Below are 17,808 nucleotides of genomic sequence, written 5' to 3'. Positions count from 1 at the left end.
TGATGAATAAACAAAGGAATGAGTCTCTCAAACAACACTGTCTGTGGAGTAGACATTAGTTTCTCATTTAAAATGTATTCAAATTAAGACATGAAAATAAACATGGTCTTAATCACATACTAGCACATATATATAGCACATATATATATATGTGCTATATATATATATAGCACATATATATATATATATATATATATATATATATATAGAGAGAGAGAGAGAGAGAGAGCGCTAATTTGGACAAAAATAAGTAGCCTAAGAAAACAGTATATGTCTATCTATCTATCTATCTATCTATCTATCTATCTAGTCACCTAGGTGACAAACTCTTGTTGTGTGCAGTAGTTTGAATGAGAATGGCTCCCAGAGGCTCATATATTTGAATATTTAGTCACCAGGAATTAGATCTCTTTAATCAGGTTAGGATTAGGAAGTATGTCTCTGAGGGTGGATTTGAGGACTCAAAAGCCCATACCAGCCCAGGCTCTTCTCTCTCTGCCTCTGGATCAAAATGCCTCTCTCAGTTATGCTCTAGCAACTGTGGCCAGCCACCATGCTCTCCATGATGATGATAATAATGTAAACCTCTGAAACTATGAGGAAGTCCCCAATTACATGCTTTCCTTCTTAAAAGTTGCTGTGGTCCTGGTGAGGATACAGTTTTGACAGTGTAGCAGAAGCCAGAGGCCTTGAACCAGACCAATCACTCATTGCAATGAACATTTGCATGTAAAGCTGTTTGGGCAAAGAGGATACGCTGTGTGACACCCCAAGATACACTGTAGCTTCCACAGAGAGAGTCTTTTATGTTTTTGTTTTTCTTTTCTATTTTGTTTCCTTTTCTTTTCTTTTGTGGATGAGGTTGCAATGGTGGCAAGCAGATAGGAGGTATGGGGATACGAGTGAGATTGGGGCACATGATGTGAAATTCACAAAGAATCAATACAAAAAATTACAACAAAAGAATAAAGAAACATAGCCAAAGTAAAAAAAAAAAAAAAAAAAAAAAAAAAAGTTGCTGTGGTGATTGTGTCTCTTAACAGTAATAGACCGTGACTAAGACAAAACTTTGTACCAGGGACTGGGATATTTCTGTGACAGACTCAACCGTGTTGTTTATTCGAGGAATATGAAAGACTTTGGGACTCCGGACTAGAAAAGTGGGGCCTGATGGACCACCAAGTTACCATGTGACCTGAGATCCCCATCATTAGATGGGTGTTAGCTGACCCACCATGTCATAAATGAGGATGTGCACAGCATTGATCTATTACCAAATGGAAGTAGTACATACCTGATCGGGTATGAACAGGTTTTGAAGGCACAAGCAAGTTACATGAAGATGTTGCCCAAGTGCTTGTGGATTTCACTCCTATTAAATGCCATAGCTGCCAGGCATGCACCTACAGCCTTGTGGACTATGCCTTATGATAGGCTAACTGAGGAAGAGAAGACTAGGATCTGATTTACTGATGGTTCATCATATGATGCAGACACTACCCAGTAGTGGACAGTTGCAGTGCTACAACTTCTCTCTGGGACAACCAAATGGAAATCTTCGCAGTGGGTAGAACTTAGGACAGTACACATCATGGCCATATACTTTGGAAGGGGAAATGGCCAGATGTGCTGTTGTTCACTTATTCATGGGCTGTAGCTGGTAGATTGGCTGGCTGGTCAAAGACTTGAAAATAAAGTAATTGGAAAATTAGTGGGGCAGATATCTGGAAGAAAATACATGGTAGATATCCCCAAACTGGCAAAGGATGTGAAGATATTTGTGTCTCATGTAAATGCTTATCAAAAGACGACTTTAGCTGAGGAGAACTTCAGTAATCAAGTAGATAGGATAACCCATTCTGTGGACAGCCAGCCTCTTTCTCCAGCCAACCCTGTCATTGCCCAGTGGGCCCATGAGCAAAGTTACCATGGTAGCAGAGATGGGGGGTTGTGCATGGGCTCAATAATATGTATTGTAACTCATGAGGGCTGACCTGGCCACAGCTGCAGGTGAGTGCCAGATCTGCCAACAGCAGAGACCAATACTGAGTCCTACATGTGGCACCCTTCCCCAGGATGACCAGCCAGAGACCTGATAGCAGGTTGACTACATTGGACCACTTCCTGCATGGAAAGGACAATCTTTTGTCTTTACTTGATTAAATGCTTATTCTGATTATAGGTTTGTTTTTCCTGCATGTAATGCTTCTTCCCAAACCACCATATGTAGACTTACAGAATATCTTTTCCAGCATAATTGTATTCCATGCAGTATTGCTCTAACCAGGGAACTTATTTCACATCCAGAGTCAAGGGAAACCAACCAAGAAGAGCTACAGACCAGGTGTGGAACCAGCCCAAGAGAGAGAAGTGTGCTGCAGTCAACAAAGCTGAAAGAAGTTGGCATTCTGAATAGCCTTTTTACATCAAGCATGGAGATGCAAAATTTGGAGTTTGCCCTGCTGGTTTTTGATCTAGGCTTCAGACTAGTGTTGTGGTAGTTTGAATGAGAATCGTCCCCGTAAATTCATAGATTTGAATGATTGGTCATCAGGGAGTGACACTATTTGAAAAGATTAGGAGATGTTGCCTTGTTGGAGAAAGTGTTGATGAGGTTTTTCAAAATCCAGGCATGTCCCAGTGGCTCTCTCTTTCTGCTGCCTGCAAATCCAGGTGTAGACCTCTCAGCTACTTCTCCAGCACCATGTCTGCCTATGTTTATGTGCTACCATACTTCTCACCATGATGATAACAGGCTAACCCTCTGAAACTATAAGCCAGCCCCAATCAAACTTTACAATAGTTTCTTTTGTAACAGTTGCAGTGGTCATATCATCTCTTATCAGAAATAGAATAGTGACAAAGACAAGTATTTTCCCCCACTAAGTTTCCTCTTCTCCCTTTTGGAATGGTAATGTTTATTCTGTGTTACTGTATGGTGGAAGTATGCAATCTGCTCTTTGATTTTGATTTTACAGGGAGTTACAGTTAAGAGATTGCCATGAGTATCAGAAGAGACTTTGAACTTCAGACTTTTAAACTGTTGAGACTGTATAGACTATGGGGACTTTTGAGGTTGGACGAAATGCATTTTTGCATTATGATGTGGCTATAAGCCTATTCGGGCCAGGGAGTGGAATGTGGTGGTTTGAATAAGAATAGGCCCCTTAGGCTCATATATTTGAATGCTTAGTCAGCAGGGAGTAAAACTCCCTGATAAGATTAAAAGGATTAGGAGATATGACCTTGTGGGAGGAAATGTATCAATGTTTGTATGCTCTGGGTTTCATAAATCCATGCTAGGCCAGTCTCTCCCTCTCTCTGCTTAAGTATCAGATATAGATTTCAGCTACTATTCCAGCAACTGGCTGCTAGCTACCATGCTCCCAGCCCTCATGATAATGGACAAATCTTCTAAAACTAAGTAGGCCCCCACTTAGATGCTTTCTTTTATAAGAGTTGCCTTGATCATAGTGTTATCTCACAGCCATAGAATGGTGACTAAGACAGTGTGTCTACGAGGCATCTTCTAGATTAAGTTAAATGAGGTGGAAACAGCCACCTTAAATGTTGGCTTCATTGTTCCATGGGCTGGGGTCCCGTACTGAATAGAAATGTGAAAGAGAACTGCGGACTCCTGTTCATATCTCTCTCTGCTCCTGGTTGCAGATGAAATGTGACTGTAAGTTCCCACCACTGTAATTCCACCATGCGAGGTGCAAATTTAAACCGTGAGCCCACATAAACCTGCCATGTCTAAGCTGCTTTTGTTAGGCATTTAGTCACAGCAGTAGAAAAGTAAGTAATACAGATGGACTCATGATAAGAAATAGATTCATATGTGTATCTGCATATCCTTACATAGTAAATGATCTGATAGCATGCTATTAAAATTTCTTGTGCAACAGCAGGAATTTGATTGCACGATTGATAAATCTTGGAAATCTTACCATCTGATATCTGGATACTTAAGATCTAGGAGAACAACTATTAGAACTCCAGCCTTAGTCTGGAAACTTGAGAGCCAGGAGGAGTGATGAGAGTTTCATTTTAAGACCATGTAAGTCCCATTTCAAGTGCAAATGCTTGAGAACCAAGAAACCCTACAGTATATGTTCTAAGTCCTAGTGCAGATGACTGATGTCACAGCTTGTAACCAGAGAGAATGAATCCTCCCTTACTTCTGTGCAGGCTCCTAACAGATAATATGATGCTTCTCACAGGAGAACACCGTTTTATTTGCTCTACTGATTCAGATGTTAATATTTTTCATCAACACCTCACCAAAAAACTGGGAGTAATATTTGATCAAATATTTGTGAGTCCTGTGGCCCAGTTATATTGACACATAACATAACCATCAGACATAGGAATCCAGATGAGAAAGGAAAAGTGCTTTATGTAGAGCCCAGCAGAGAGAGCAGGAGAGAAGCCCAGCCTTCCATGCTACTCTGCTTCCTCTCCTGGCCTATACTGATTATTCTCAGAAAGGCCTAACGTAAGGATCTAGAAGATCATCACAAGTGTTAAGAGTTATATCTAGAACAGATCATGTAGTCCATCCCTGAATCTCAAGGCCAACTCTGTATTTTAGGAAGTAATATATCTGTATTGTTGGGAGAAGCAGACAAGATAACTGATAACATTACAATTTCTTTTAACAGACAATATGATGGACAAAATAATTTGGAATCTTGGTAGAAGTCTGTAGAACAAAGCTATCAATTTTTCCTGGAATCCCTTGTATTCTCCTAATTTGAAATTTGAAGTTCTTTGTCTTAGGAGCCTACATGGTCTCTGACAAATGGGATTTGGGACCTTATTGACATGAGACTGTCTGTGGTAGCAATCAGTTTTCATTTCCTAATTTATCAAATACCCATGCTTGTATAAGATACAATAATTCATTACTAGAAGGATGAAATAATAAAAGGGATATAAACTACAAGACCATAATGTTGTGGTAAATTCAACTTGTTTAAACTACAATAATTCATTACTAGTAGGACAAAATTATAATAGAGATATAAAATGATAATGGAGATATAAACTGTAAGACTAAAATTTTGTGGTAAATTCAGCACATATAAATTTCTTTAATAAATATCAATAACCATTGTTAATTATTAATTATTTTTAATTATTATGGATGATAAGTTGCACATGGTTTTGGACTGGCCCTGGCCACAGGAAACATTGATACAGGATGAAGATATGTTTCAGTCTGAAAAAGAAAGAACTTATGAACATGACTACCATGATCTGACATGATAAGTTAGACCTGAAAAAGACTCTAATTAGGATAACATCATAGCAATACAAAATGACGGTGGTGAGGATGGGCAGAAAACTGGTACACAAATGAAGAAATGCCAGTGTCTTAGGTGCAGATATTGAGGAAATGGCAATGGAGCTATATTGATGAATTTTGCACCACTGTGACAAAATAACATAGAAGAGGCTTAAGCGAAGAAAGATTTATTTTTGCTTATGGCTTCAAAGGATGCATTCCATCCTAGCTTTGCCATTTATTTTGACAGAGTATCACTGAAACAGCAATGTGTGGAGAAGGTTTTCTACCTCTGGCCAGGAAGCAGAGAGCAACGAAAGGGTCTCAGCGAGATGTGCCCTCCAAAGGCATGTCTTCAGTGACCCATTTCTGCTTCCATGCTCTACCTTCTACAGCTTCTTTCAGCTCCTAAGACAGGGCCACCATCGGGAAACCAACATCAAACACAACAGTTTAGAAGGGACATTCCATACTTAAGCTGTAGTAGGCTAACTTGTAAAGTAAAATCTAATCAAGTAAAATCTTCATCCTTAAAAGCTAAAAATAAGCATATATTTAAGAAAATAAAACAAAAAGGAGCATGTAGAGGCAAGAATACTGGGCTTTGGCTGTAAACTATCCCTTGAACTGAAATACTATAAACTCTCGTAATAATTAACTGGGACTTTGATTAATCATTTACTACTTCAATTATTTCATTCATTTTGTGGTATTTATAAAACAATATGTTCATTGAGTCCTGATATATATTTTTAAATGTATAACATAAAAAATGCATGCTGAGGTATATTTAGTATGTGATATGTAACTTTTTCTATCTACATGTATTGAATGTGAAAATAGATGCCATTTAGTACTGTATTTGGTGCATAGTTAATGGTTATTTGTTGCTAACTGTAGCTATTAATTATCTCAGCAATAATCAATCTAACTTCAAACGTTTTGAGCATCTGTGCTCACACTGACTGACAGTAAGGTATGGAAAAGTATGATCCCTTCTTCATCAGAAAAGCATTCTTTTCACTGCCTTTAGTCTTCTCTAAGATTTTCAGCTGTGTATGTACTACTTTCATATTTTACTTATCCACAAAAACTTGACTCACTCCACAAGAATATATGTTGCTTGAAAGCCACAGTCGCCAGGTTGTACTTGTTTGTCTTGTGGATATTTGGACACCTTCTTAAGCATCCTTTCCAAAACAGTTATTTAATTGTTCCACAGAACTGTTCTTGCTTTTCCTTTAATGTCTTCCCATTTGAAATGTTTCTTGCTTCACTCTGCAGATACTTGCTTATATCTTCAAACATTTAGGAATAAGGCTATGAGCCTTTATTGATACAAATCCTGTCCATCCTCTCCATCAATATCACTTTGTATTCTTGGTACATGTTCAATGGAAAAGGAGTCAAACTTATACCAGCCCTGAAAACAGTGGACTGTGATGTGTCTGAGATATAGGAAGAGGAAGAAATGACCAGCAGGAACTGGAGAAAGGGGACAGTGGTGCTCACTGATATCCAAAAGAGAAAAGATAATCAGAGCAGGAAACCTCTGTCTCATAGTATAGACTTCAAGCTTATTCACTCTGATGGAATTCATTTGTAAGAGTGAATAGAGTATTATACACATTAAATAAGTTGAAAGACTGTTCTGGCTGCTATGTATGGTAAATATTATACACTATGGCAAGAGTGAAAGCCATGCCCCTGGAAACTTTGAGTTTCTAGCACTATCAGGTATTTGTCAACCCTACGTACTATAAAGATATTAGTTAAGAGAAAAAGCTACACTTCATCATCTCAGAAGCACCTTTATATCATTTTGCAGACATCTTTTATGAAGAGTCTTGTAAAAACCTAAATTTAGATTACGGTGATAATGCCATAATCCTTTTTTTTTAAACTTTTATTAGTTACACTTTATTCACTTTGTATCCCCTCCCATAAGCCCCTCCCTCCTCCCCTCCGAATGCCACCTTCCCTTCCCCTTCTTCCTGCATCCTTCTTTCCAAGTCCACTAATAGGGGAGATCCCCCTCTCCTTCCTTCTGATCTTAATCTATCAAATCTCATCAGGAGTGGCTGCATTGTCATCTTGTGTGGCCTGGTAAGGCTGCTCCCCTCTCAGGGGGAGATGATCAAAGAGCAGGCCAATCAGATTATATCAGAGGCAGTCCCTTTTCCCATTACTACCTAACCCACTTGGACACTAAATTGCCATGGGCTACATCTGTGCAGGGGTTCTAGGTTATCTCCATGCATGGTACTTGGTTGGAGTATGAGTCTCTGGAAAGACCCCTGTGTTCAAATTTTTTGGTTCTGTTGCTCTCCTTGTGGGGTTCCTGCATGGAATCTCATGAAAGAAGTGGGAAATAGCAAGTTTAGGAATACCATAATTCTTACAAATTTAATATGAGCTAGGTACTTTTGAAGGGTGGATTTTATGAGTTCTGGATTATTATAATATTACAATAAACTGAAAAGTTGTTGTGAACTATCAAAATAGAGAGAGAGAGAGAGAGAGAGAGAGAAAGCTATTTTACTGTCTTTTAGTCTTTGTAAATTATTTGCACTTGGACGTCATATAAGGCCACAGAGAAGTCAGCAAACAAATATTAGGGCCAGGTGTGCTGACCCACACGTCTATTTTCATCACTCAGGACATAGAAGCAGGCAGATTTCTGGTGGGAATTGGTTTTGTGCACTGCGAATTCAAATACTGATTTCTGTACCCAGAGATTTGGTTGCAAACTGGACATTGGCATTGTCATTTCAATGAACCATTTCTTATCTCAGTGTGGAGTAAAAATTGTTATCCATCACTTCTGATTGGTTAATAAAAAGCTGAACAGCCTAAAGCTGTGCAGGCGAGTTAAGGTGGGGGATTCCTGTTCCAGTGATGAGTTGCAGGTAGAGAGCAGAAGGAGTTGCCATGAGGACATGGATGGAGCACAAGCATCCAGGGAGAGACTAAGATGGCAGATAATGGGCTACTTGACTGAAAAGGAGGCAAGGCCTGCGTAGTCAGGTTATTTTAGATTGGGCTACCTGAGAATCCGCCCAGTTATGGTACCTAAAGCTATTATTAATAAATATAAAAGTGGACAGCTCCCGCCCGCCCTTGGGGAGCGTGGCATCGCCGCGGCGGTCGGTGGACGCGTCGTCGGAGCTGAGGGCGCCCGCAGAGGCGCCATGGCCATGTTCCTCACCGCAGTCCTCCTCCGCGGCCGCCTTTCGGGCAGTCAGTGGATCGGGAAGCACCGGCGGCCACGCACCATGTCTTTCCACGCGAAGCAGAGCATGATCCGCCGCCTGGAGGTGGAAACCGAGAACCACTACTGGCTGAGCATGCCCTACCTGACCACGGAACAGGAGTACGGCCACGCTGCGGAGCGCAGGGCCCGGGATTTTGAGGCCATCAAGGCAGCCGCCACTTCCAAGTTCCCCAAGCACAGATACATGGCAGACAAGCTAGACCATTTCAATGTCACGAAGAAATGGTCCTAACCCCGTGCCATCACCCTTCGAGTTTATAGGTACCGGACTGCTCTGTCCTTATTTGGTGCTGGAGCTGAAAAAAAAATGTAATTTATTTAACAGTGTGACCCCCCTTCGACCAGTATCTTATTAAAACAAACATGATTAAAAAAATAAATAAATAAATAGATAAATAAATAAATATAAAAGCAAGAGAGGGCATAAAAAACTGCCTGCATTTACTTTTACAGATTTCTATTTGTTCATGGCCAGCCTGGTTTACATGCAAGGTTCAGGTCAATCAGGGCTGACTGAGAGTGACACCATGTCTCAATAACCAATACAAAATAAAATTCTGAAAGAAGAAAACTAAAAGCATGACAAGGTATAGACAAGAGACTTGGTTCATTCTTGACTCTGTTCCAATGTGTACGCCTATGATGCTCAAATCCTCAACTGCTGATAGGTGTGATCCAGTGGCCTTTTGGAAAAGAATAAAAGAAAGAAGGAAGGAAAGAAAGGAAGGATGGAAAAAAGAAAGAGAAAGAGAGAAAGAGAGAAAGAAAGAAAGAAAGAAAGAAAGAAAGAAAGAAAGAAGCAAAAGTAAATCCATACTGTGATGGTTTCTTTCTTTTTTTATTTATTATTATTATTTATTTATTTTTATTATTAATTACACTTTATTCACTTTGTATCCCCCCATAAGCGCCTCCCTCCTCCCCTCCCGGTCTCTCCCTCCAACTTCTTCACGCATGCTCCTCCCCAAGTCCACTGATAGGGGAGGTCCTCTTCTCCTTCCTTCTGATCTTAGTCTATCAGATCACATCAGGAGTGCCTGCATTGTCATCTTGTGTGGCCTGGTAAGGCTGCTCCTCCCTCAGGGGGAGGTGATCAAAGAGCAGGCCAATCAGATTATGTCAGAGGCAGTCCCTCTTCCCATTACTATGTAACCCAATTGGACTCTGAACTGCCCTGGGCTACATCTATACTCACTCATATAGACATACAACATAGGACAAACCCACTAAAACCTGTGCATCTAAAGAAACTAAGCAAGAGAGAGGACCCTAACTAAAATGTCCAATCCCCATCCGGAAAGGCAAAGAGGATGGACATCAGAAGAAGAAGAAAACAGGAAACAACCTAGGAACCTACCACAGAGGGCCTCTGAAAGCCTCTGCCCTTCAGACTATCAAAGCAGATGCTGAGCCGGATGGGCAACTGTTGGGCAGGTGAACGGAATTTTAGGTAAGAACTGGGAAATAGTAAGAGCTGGAGAGGACAGGGTCTCCACAAGGAGAGCAACAGAACAAGAAAATTTGAACACAGGGAACTTCCAAGAGACTCATGTTCCCCATTTTTTAACTGGATTACTTGGTTTGCTGTTTTTCACCTTCTTTAGTTCTTTATATATACAGAATTCTACCAGACCTTCAAAGAAGAGCTAACTCCAGTTCTCTTCAAACTATTCCACAAAATAGAAACAGAAGGAACATTACCAAACTCATTCTATAAAGCCACAGTCACCTTGGTACCTAAACCTCACAAAGACCCAACAAAGAAAGAAAATTTCAGGCCAATCTCCCTTATGAACATTGATGCAAAAATATTCAACAAAATACTTGCAAACTGAATACAAGAACACATCAAAGATATCATCCACTATGACCAAGTAAGCCTCATCCCAGGTATGCAGGGGCGGTTCAATATACGGAAATCCATCAATGTGATCCACCATATTAACAAACTGAAAGAAAAAAACCACATGATAATCTCCCTAGATGCTGAAAAAGCATTTGACAAAATCCAACATTTATTCATGTTTAAAGTATTGGAGAGATCAGGGATACAAGGCACATATTTAAATATAGTAAAGGCGATATACAGCAAGCCTATAGCCAACATCAAACTAAACAGAGAGAAACTTAAAGCAATCCCACAGAAATCAGGGACAAGACAAGGTTGCCCACTCTCTCCATATCTCTTCAACATAGTTCTGGAAGTCCTTGCTAGAGCAATAAGACAATTGAAGGAGATCAAGGGGATACAAATTGGAAAAGAAGAAGTCAAATTATCACTATTTACAAATGATATGATAGCATATGTGAGTGACCCCAAAAACTCTACCAGGGAACCCCTACAGCTGATAAACACCTTCAGCAAAGTGGCCGGATACAAAATTAATTCAAAAAAATAAGTAGCCCTCCTATATACAAATGACAAAAGGGCTGAGAGAGAAATTAGGGAAACAAGACCCTTCACAATAGCCACAATGGACATAAAGTACCTTGGTGTAACCCTAAACAAGCAAGTCAAAGACTTGTATGAAAAAAATTTCAAGTCTCTGAACAAAGAATTAGAAGAAGATACCAAAAGTTGGAAAGATCTCCCATGCTCATGGCTTGGCAGGATTAACATAGTAAAAATGGTCATCTTACCAAAAGCAATCTACAGATTCAATACAATGCCCATAAAATTACCAACACAATTCTTTACAGACATGGAAAGAAAAATTCTCAACTTCATAGGGAATAACAAGAATTGCTAAAGCAATCCTCTACAATAAAAGATCTTCTGGAGGTATCTCCATCCCTGATCTCAAGCTGTACTATAGAGCAACAGTAATAAAAACTGCATGGTACTGGCAAAGAAACAGAATCGTGGATCAATGGAACTGAACAGAGGACCCAGAAATAAACCCACACACTTATGGACACCTGATCTTTTACAAAGATGCCAAAACCATACAATGGAGAAAAGATAGCATCTTCAACAAATGGTGCTGGTCTAACGGGATGTCTACATGTAGAAAAATACAAATAAAGCTATACTAATCACCATGCACAAAACTAAAGTCCAAGTGGATCAAAGACCTCAACATAAAACCAGATACTCTTAATCGGTTAGAAAAAAAAAATTGGGGAATACCCTTGAACTCATTGGCATAGGAAACAACTTCCTGAACAGAACACCAACAGCACAGGCTCTAAGAGCAACAATCAATAAATGTGACCTCATGAAACTGAAAAGCTTCTGTAAAGCAAAGGACACGGTCCTCAAAACAAAACGACTGCCTACAGATTGGGAAAGCATCTTCACCCACCCTTTATCTGACAGAGGACTAATATCCAGTATATATAATGAACTAAAGAAGCTGTGCTGGTTTCTAAAGTGATAATAACCCCTGTGGAAAATGTCAGGCAAACAATGATATCAACCGTAGAGTTGGGACCAGGCTCCGGCAGACTAGTGGTTTATGAGTTAGATGTAAATGCTTCCAACAGACTTCTTACATTATTAACCTCTTTGAGTGCTGTCAAACCTTGGATATTAGGCCCATTTTACCCCTTTGAACCCTTAATTTCCTCTTTATCATATTCTCTCAGTCTCATCATCTTTTCCTTATTTTCTGCTTATCTGAAACCTGGGATATCTGTCAACACTGAATACTGTTAATTCTCACAATATTTGAAGTATATCAAAAGGGTTTACCCATGTTTTACTATTAATCTGTAAAAATCATTGCAATTTTTTTCTTACTATTCACACTAGCACTGTTACGTTAGTAGATACCTAAATATATATAATTGTTAATGGAGTAGGAAAATATAATTCCATTCAGTACATGACATTTATGGCATCAGTCAAATTACCTTTAATTAAAGCATTATTAAACAACTCACACTGTCTACAAGTCAGCCTTTTTTTTTTTTTCTCTAGAATTGTTTGCTTTGCTGGCACAAAAACATTATATGTTAAAAGCATTCCTTTTTATCCAGTTATTTTCCCAGAATTGGTGAAGAATAGCAAATCTGTGGGTGAACTGTTAAAATTAACTTCTCCCACCACACTACTAAAATTCTCACCTGTGAACAAGGGAACCAATCTAGCAAATGAGAAATGTACCGTGAACTATCCATTACTCGTGGCAAACTAAATTATAGTCTCTCTTCACTACTCAAGAATAGATGGTTTCCTCTGGTTTCAGATGTGATCAGTAAGAGTGACAGAAAAGAGAGAAGAGAGAAGACAGCCTATGTTGATACCTTTGCATAGCTAATGCAATTGAGTCATTAAGGCATGAAAAGGACTGTGCAAAGCCTAGTGTTGTTTGCAGACAAGCAACGTTTTACAAAGCCAAGGATATCTGAGCTTGCAGCCCAGCTGGATGAGGTGAAGTAAAATGCATAAATTCACATGCCTCAAACTGTCAGCTCTTTCTACGAGCAGTGATTATTAAAAGTAGGTTTTTAATTTGCAAAAGAATCTCTGCTAACACACATGCTAATTAAATTACTAATCATTTAACAATCCCTCATGTTACATTACCTGGAAAATAGAACGACAAGGTCGTAATCACCCAAAGCATTACTTGAAAAGATTTGGGGAGAAATGTTAAGTAAGCTATGGCTGGCTGAAGGGGTGAGATGATATGAGGACATTCAAGTGGGCATAGTTCATTAAGCCACCTTCCCGGACTATTCAGAAAATTGTGTGCAATTGTATATAGCTCATTTAATACCTGGAGTATACCATTCAGATGGTTAAACAAATGAGATTCATACAAGCTTTGTCACCCCGTAATTCACACCTCATTTGCTCTTTCCTTTGTACTAACATCTGCTACATCACTCTTACTGTTTGAAGAACTCCTGTAAATTCCCCTACCAAAAAGTTGCAAGCCTGGCTGTGTTCAGACCCCTTGACATGATGTATGTCCTGTCTTCTCTTTGAAATGGAAATGTAGGCACCTTTAAAATGCTAGGGAGCACTAAAACTTCAGAGAACACCTTTGCAATTTGAAAAATATTAAACCAGAAGATGACCTAATAGTACTTCCCCAAACCTAAAGTCATATTCCTGAATCTCATGCTATAGAAATCTAATTCAGCAACATACATCCTCACACTTGCTGAACACTCATAAGGAAGAAGCATCGGGCATTTCAGATAACCCAATGTGCTGACTCTACAAGCCTTCACAGGCCTCTAAATGAACTCCTAGGGAAACACCAAGCACTGGAAACACCAACACTGCTTATTGTTCAGATGAGTTGCTGGCACCGAATACAGCTGAGTCTTCGCCCTTCCACTCAAGGCCTATGAGGCCGTGTCTGATAAGTTGCCATATTTTACCAACTAAAAAAGAAGGTATTGACCATAGATCTTCTCTTGTAAGTTATAATTAAATGCCACATATTCTACAAGCAGTTTTTAAAGATGATGTTCCTGTTGCACTGCAGAGTAAAGAAGGTGGATGTCATCCTCATACAATGATAGTAATTGCCTCAATTTGCTCAAGGATTCAGATTAGGGTGTTTCTGGACTGCATATATGTCATCAGTTTTTCCAAGTTATTTTTTTTTCCAGTATAATTCTCCAAAAATCCTCCACAAACTCATCTCCAATACTAATATAAATTTTAGCTAATTTTGAAAGCTGGCTTTTCATTTGCATGTGGATTGTGGATTGGTATATGTCCACATGTGTGTGAGTGTAGATGAGTACATGTGTACATGGAAAAGCCAGAGGCCAATCCCAGATATCTTCCTCTGTCCTGTTTCACCATTTTTTTTTGAGCTTAGAGTTTTATGATGCTGCTAGAATGGCTTGTCTCAGTGAGCCCCAAGATCCACCTGTCTCTACCCTTTCCGTGCTTGAATTACAGGTGGGCACCAGTGTGCCCAGCTCTTTTTGGAAGATATTGGCTCAGGTCTTCATGCTAGTATGGCAAGAATTTTGACCTCTAAGCCATCTCTCCAGCCTCCTAACTCCTAATCATTAGAGTTTTCTTTTGTGAAAATGTTTGTATTTTGGTTTTAAATATTGAGTGTCTATTCCAAGATGGAGGTTCAAATGTGACTAGTAAGATAGTCTTACCAATGTAAGGGATTATGTTTGAAGAGACAGATATAAAAATATATATCCCTTTCATGTAATAAGTCCTGTGATGTTACTGTGGAATGAGGCACTCCGTTCCATTCTCCACTGATGAGAATCGTTCCCCATGGACAGCAGTTGCTTTATTACCAATTGTGGAAGGAGGAGAAGATAGAAATGTGTGATCATGGAAAAGAAAGAAGGAACACTTTATCCAAACTGGAATGCAAAGAAGCTTCCCAAGTGGCATTATGCTTAAATTCTTACAATAAAAGGAGTTTGACCTACTGGATGAAGGAATACCATGAACGTGGAGTTAAGAGACAAGAAAGTCTTTTCTTTTTCTTTTGTTTTTTTTGAGACAGGGTTTCTTTCTGTATACTTGACTGTTCCAGAACAGCCACTCTGTAGACCAGGCTGGCCTTGAACTTGCAGAGATCGGCTTGTCTCTGCCTCCCAGAGTGCTGGGATTATAGGCGTGTGCCAACCATACCCAGCTAACAAAGTATTTTTAAAATGATGTTTTTACAGGTTTATTTCTCTCTCTGACTGCCTGTTTCTGTCTCTCTTTTTGTCTCTCTCTCTCTGACTGTGTGTGTGTGTGTGTGTGTACATACAGATGCCATGGTGTACTTATGGAGGTCAGCACTCTCTACCATGTGGGTTCTAGGGACTGAATTTGGGTTGTTAAACATGGTAGCAAGTGTCTTTACTCACTAAGCTAACTCGCCAGACTAGGGAAATACCATCTTGTATCTGGAAAGTAGAACTAGCTTGGTTTTATTATGGAGTGTGAGAGGAAACAGATGGAATATGGATGCTGAACTGAGATTGGGCATTAGAGAATCTGCCTCTGCATAGAGCCATGGTGTGCATTTACAGAGAATTGTTCCTTGCTTGTGTCTGCTTTGTGATGGTTCTCAGTGGGAAACAAAAGAATAGGAGAAATGCAAGGGGTCAAAACCTCAATCTCAAATATAAAGCTGCCAAAAGAATCTCAGAGAGGTGACAGGAACAAGAATGTGAGTAATAATTACAGGAATAGAGTGGAGAAAAATAGGTAAATATTTAGGAGTTTTATGTGGGACTTTGTAATAAATGAGGAATGATTACACAGGAAGGAAGTAAAGAGGTTTCTCATGTGGCCACCAATGACTGTTGTTTTTTTTTTTAAAAAAAGGAGGGACTATATCTAGGGAGGAAGATGATGTGTCATTGTTTGGTCCTTTGTACTTTGTGGGTTTCATTGTGCATACAGAATGTTAAGCATATGGCATTCTTAGAAAAGGTCAGGGCTGGATATGATAATAACAATAAAGTAACACCTCAATGATAGGTAAAGTCATGGGATGGTTTGTGAAGTGAGAAAAGACTAGCCCAAAGAGCCTGGCTAGGACATTAACAAAAGGGGGCAGGGGGAGGAGGAAAAGGAAGACGAAGTTGTTCAAGCCATTTCTCTAACATCTCATTAAAGAGCCATCTATACCTAGCATATTCAATGTCCTGGTACTACATGGCTCAGGAATCTATATTTTAAGTAGTTCCCAAAATTATAACCATCTATAGGAGAACTTGAGAGTCAGTGAAATGGGGCCCTTCTAAAACTAAAGAACTCAATTACCCGTTTCTATAAAGAAGGGTGTAAATTGCTACGATCTCTTTGGAAGGCACTGGTAGATTCAGCTACATCTTGTATTTTGGCCAAATGCCAATTTCTGAAAATTCATCTCATAAAATCTATACCCACATATGCTGAGGGAAAACCTACTGGAGTCTTCATAGTAAATGTTGTTTATTATGTAAGGATGATGAATAATCTAAATATCTGTAAGGACCATTGTCCTTAACACAGACTTGTGCTTGGCTTCCGTAATATCAATAGACTGACGGGAGAAAAATCTAGATAGAAGTATGGTATGGGCATGTGAATGGAACTGAAAACAGCAAATGTAAACTGTTCTCCTGAGGGTTTGGCCTAAACAGGGAAGGCACAGGTGATTCAGGTCGGCTTCCTGTGAAGTGGAAGGTTCTGGTATTTTGTCAACTGATCCCAAAAAGTTGAGCTGAAAATAAGAAAGGTGAACCGAAAGTGTTAAAACTATCTTGCTCATGCATTTCTGTGTCTCATGATGACAATCTGAGTGGATGTGACATTGCTCCCGTTGGCTGCTACACACTCTGCTTTGGAGGTGAGTGCATGTTTAGCAAATAATCTCATTCTCACTCTCACTGACTACACAAAACTTCTATAATTTACCTTTTCACTGATCATCTAAGAAGTAAAAACAAGAGAGAGAATATCTCTGGTTTTGTTTAAAGGTTTCAAAGTGCCAATCTGTTGGGGCTGTAGAGAGGCATGAACAAGGACTAATTTATATTGTAGATCCATGTATCAGATGTGAACTTACATTTGAATAATGTCAGAACTCTATCTATCAAAGAGACAGTTGCTCCCCCTTCTTGTATGCACAGCAGACCACAAAACCCTGAAGACAATCAAACCCAGGCATCACTGAGAATGGGGTTCCTAGAGAGCTTGTGCTTTATGATATATTGTAATAGATGAGATCTGACTTGCCATAAAAATAATGATCTCACAAATTGCTTTTCTCATCATAAACAGATATCATAAAAGTAAGTACATAATGCTATGCATCTCTGTAGTCACTCAAATTATTAACTTTTTATAGCACTATAAAATCATGGCCATATTATCTAATAACACATGGTCACATTGCATATGAATAGGCATGTGTGCTTTCCTGGTCCTTTTCTCCTTAAAATAAATAACATATTAAGGTATTTTCTTCAATTAATATATATTGTAGTCATTTATATATTTGTGTATTAATTAATTAATTTTTTTATTCTTCTCTCATATATTACATCCTGACCAGTTTCTATTCCCTCCTCTCCTTCCATGTCCTCTCTTCCCCATATCCATTCCTTCTTCATCTCTTTTCAGAAAAGTAGATGCCTCCAAGTGTGTGTGTGTGTGTGTGTGTGTGTGTGTGTGTGTGTGTGTGTGTTTGTTGGCATACTTTTTATCTATTTTATTTGGGTTCTTATATCTATCATTCTTGTTAGCCCTAATCCCTTCCAATATCCTAATACCAGGTAAAAGAGAGAGAAGGTTAGTGGGGAGAAGGCACTGAGATTTTTT

General features: G+C 39.2%; 1 protein-coding gene across 1 annotated transcript; it reads left to right on the top strand.

Annotated features, from left to right (window-relative positions):
• Window positions 1–8,480: 8,480 nt before the first annotated feature.
• On the top strand, window positions 8,481–8,796 carry LOC110549601 (large ribosomal subunit protein mL63-like). The gene has a single exon (XM_021638851.2). It carries the CDS (start codon window positions 8,482–8,484, stop codon window positions 8,794–8,796), a length of 315 nt encoding a protein of 104 aa, XP_021494526.1. The 5' UTR covers window position 8,481.
• Window positions 8,797–17,808: the final 9,012 nt, after the last annotated feature.

Source organism: Meriones unguiculatus, chromosome 5 (assembly GCF_030254825.1).
Source record: "Meriones unguiculatus strain TT.TT164.6M chromosome 5, Bangor_MerUng_6.1, whole genome shotgun sequence".
Classification (NCBI taxonomy): domain Eukaryota; kingdom Metazoa; phylum Chordata; class Mammalia; order Rodentia; family Muridae; genus Meriones; species Meriones unguiculatus.
This window is presented reverse-complemented; position numbering and strand designations above follow the sequence as displayed.

Coding starts and splice junctions, on each gene's coding strand:
- LOC110549601 (XM_021638851.2), top strand. CDS start 8,482: ATGGCCATGTTCCTCACCGCAGTCCTCCTCCGCGGCCGCCTTTCGGGC.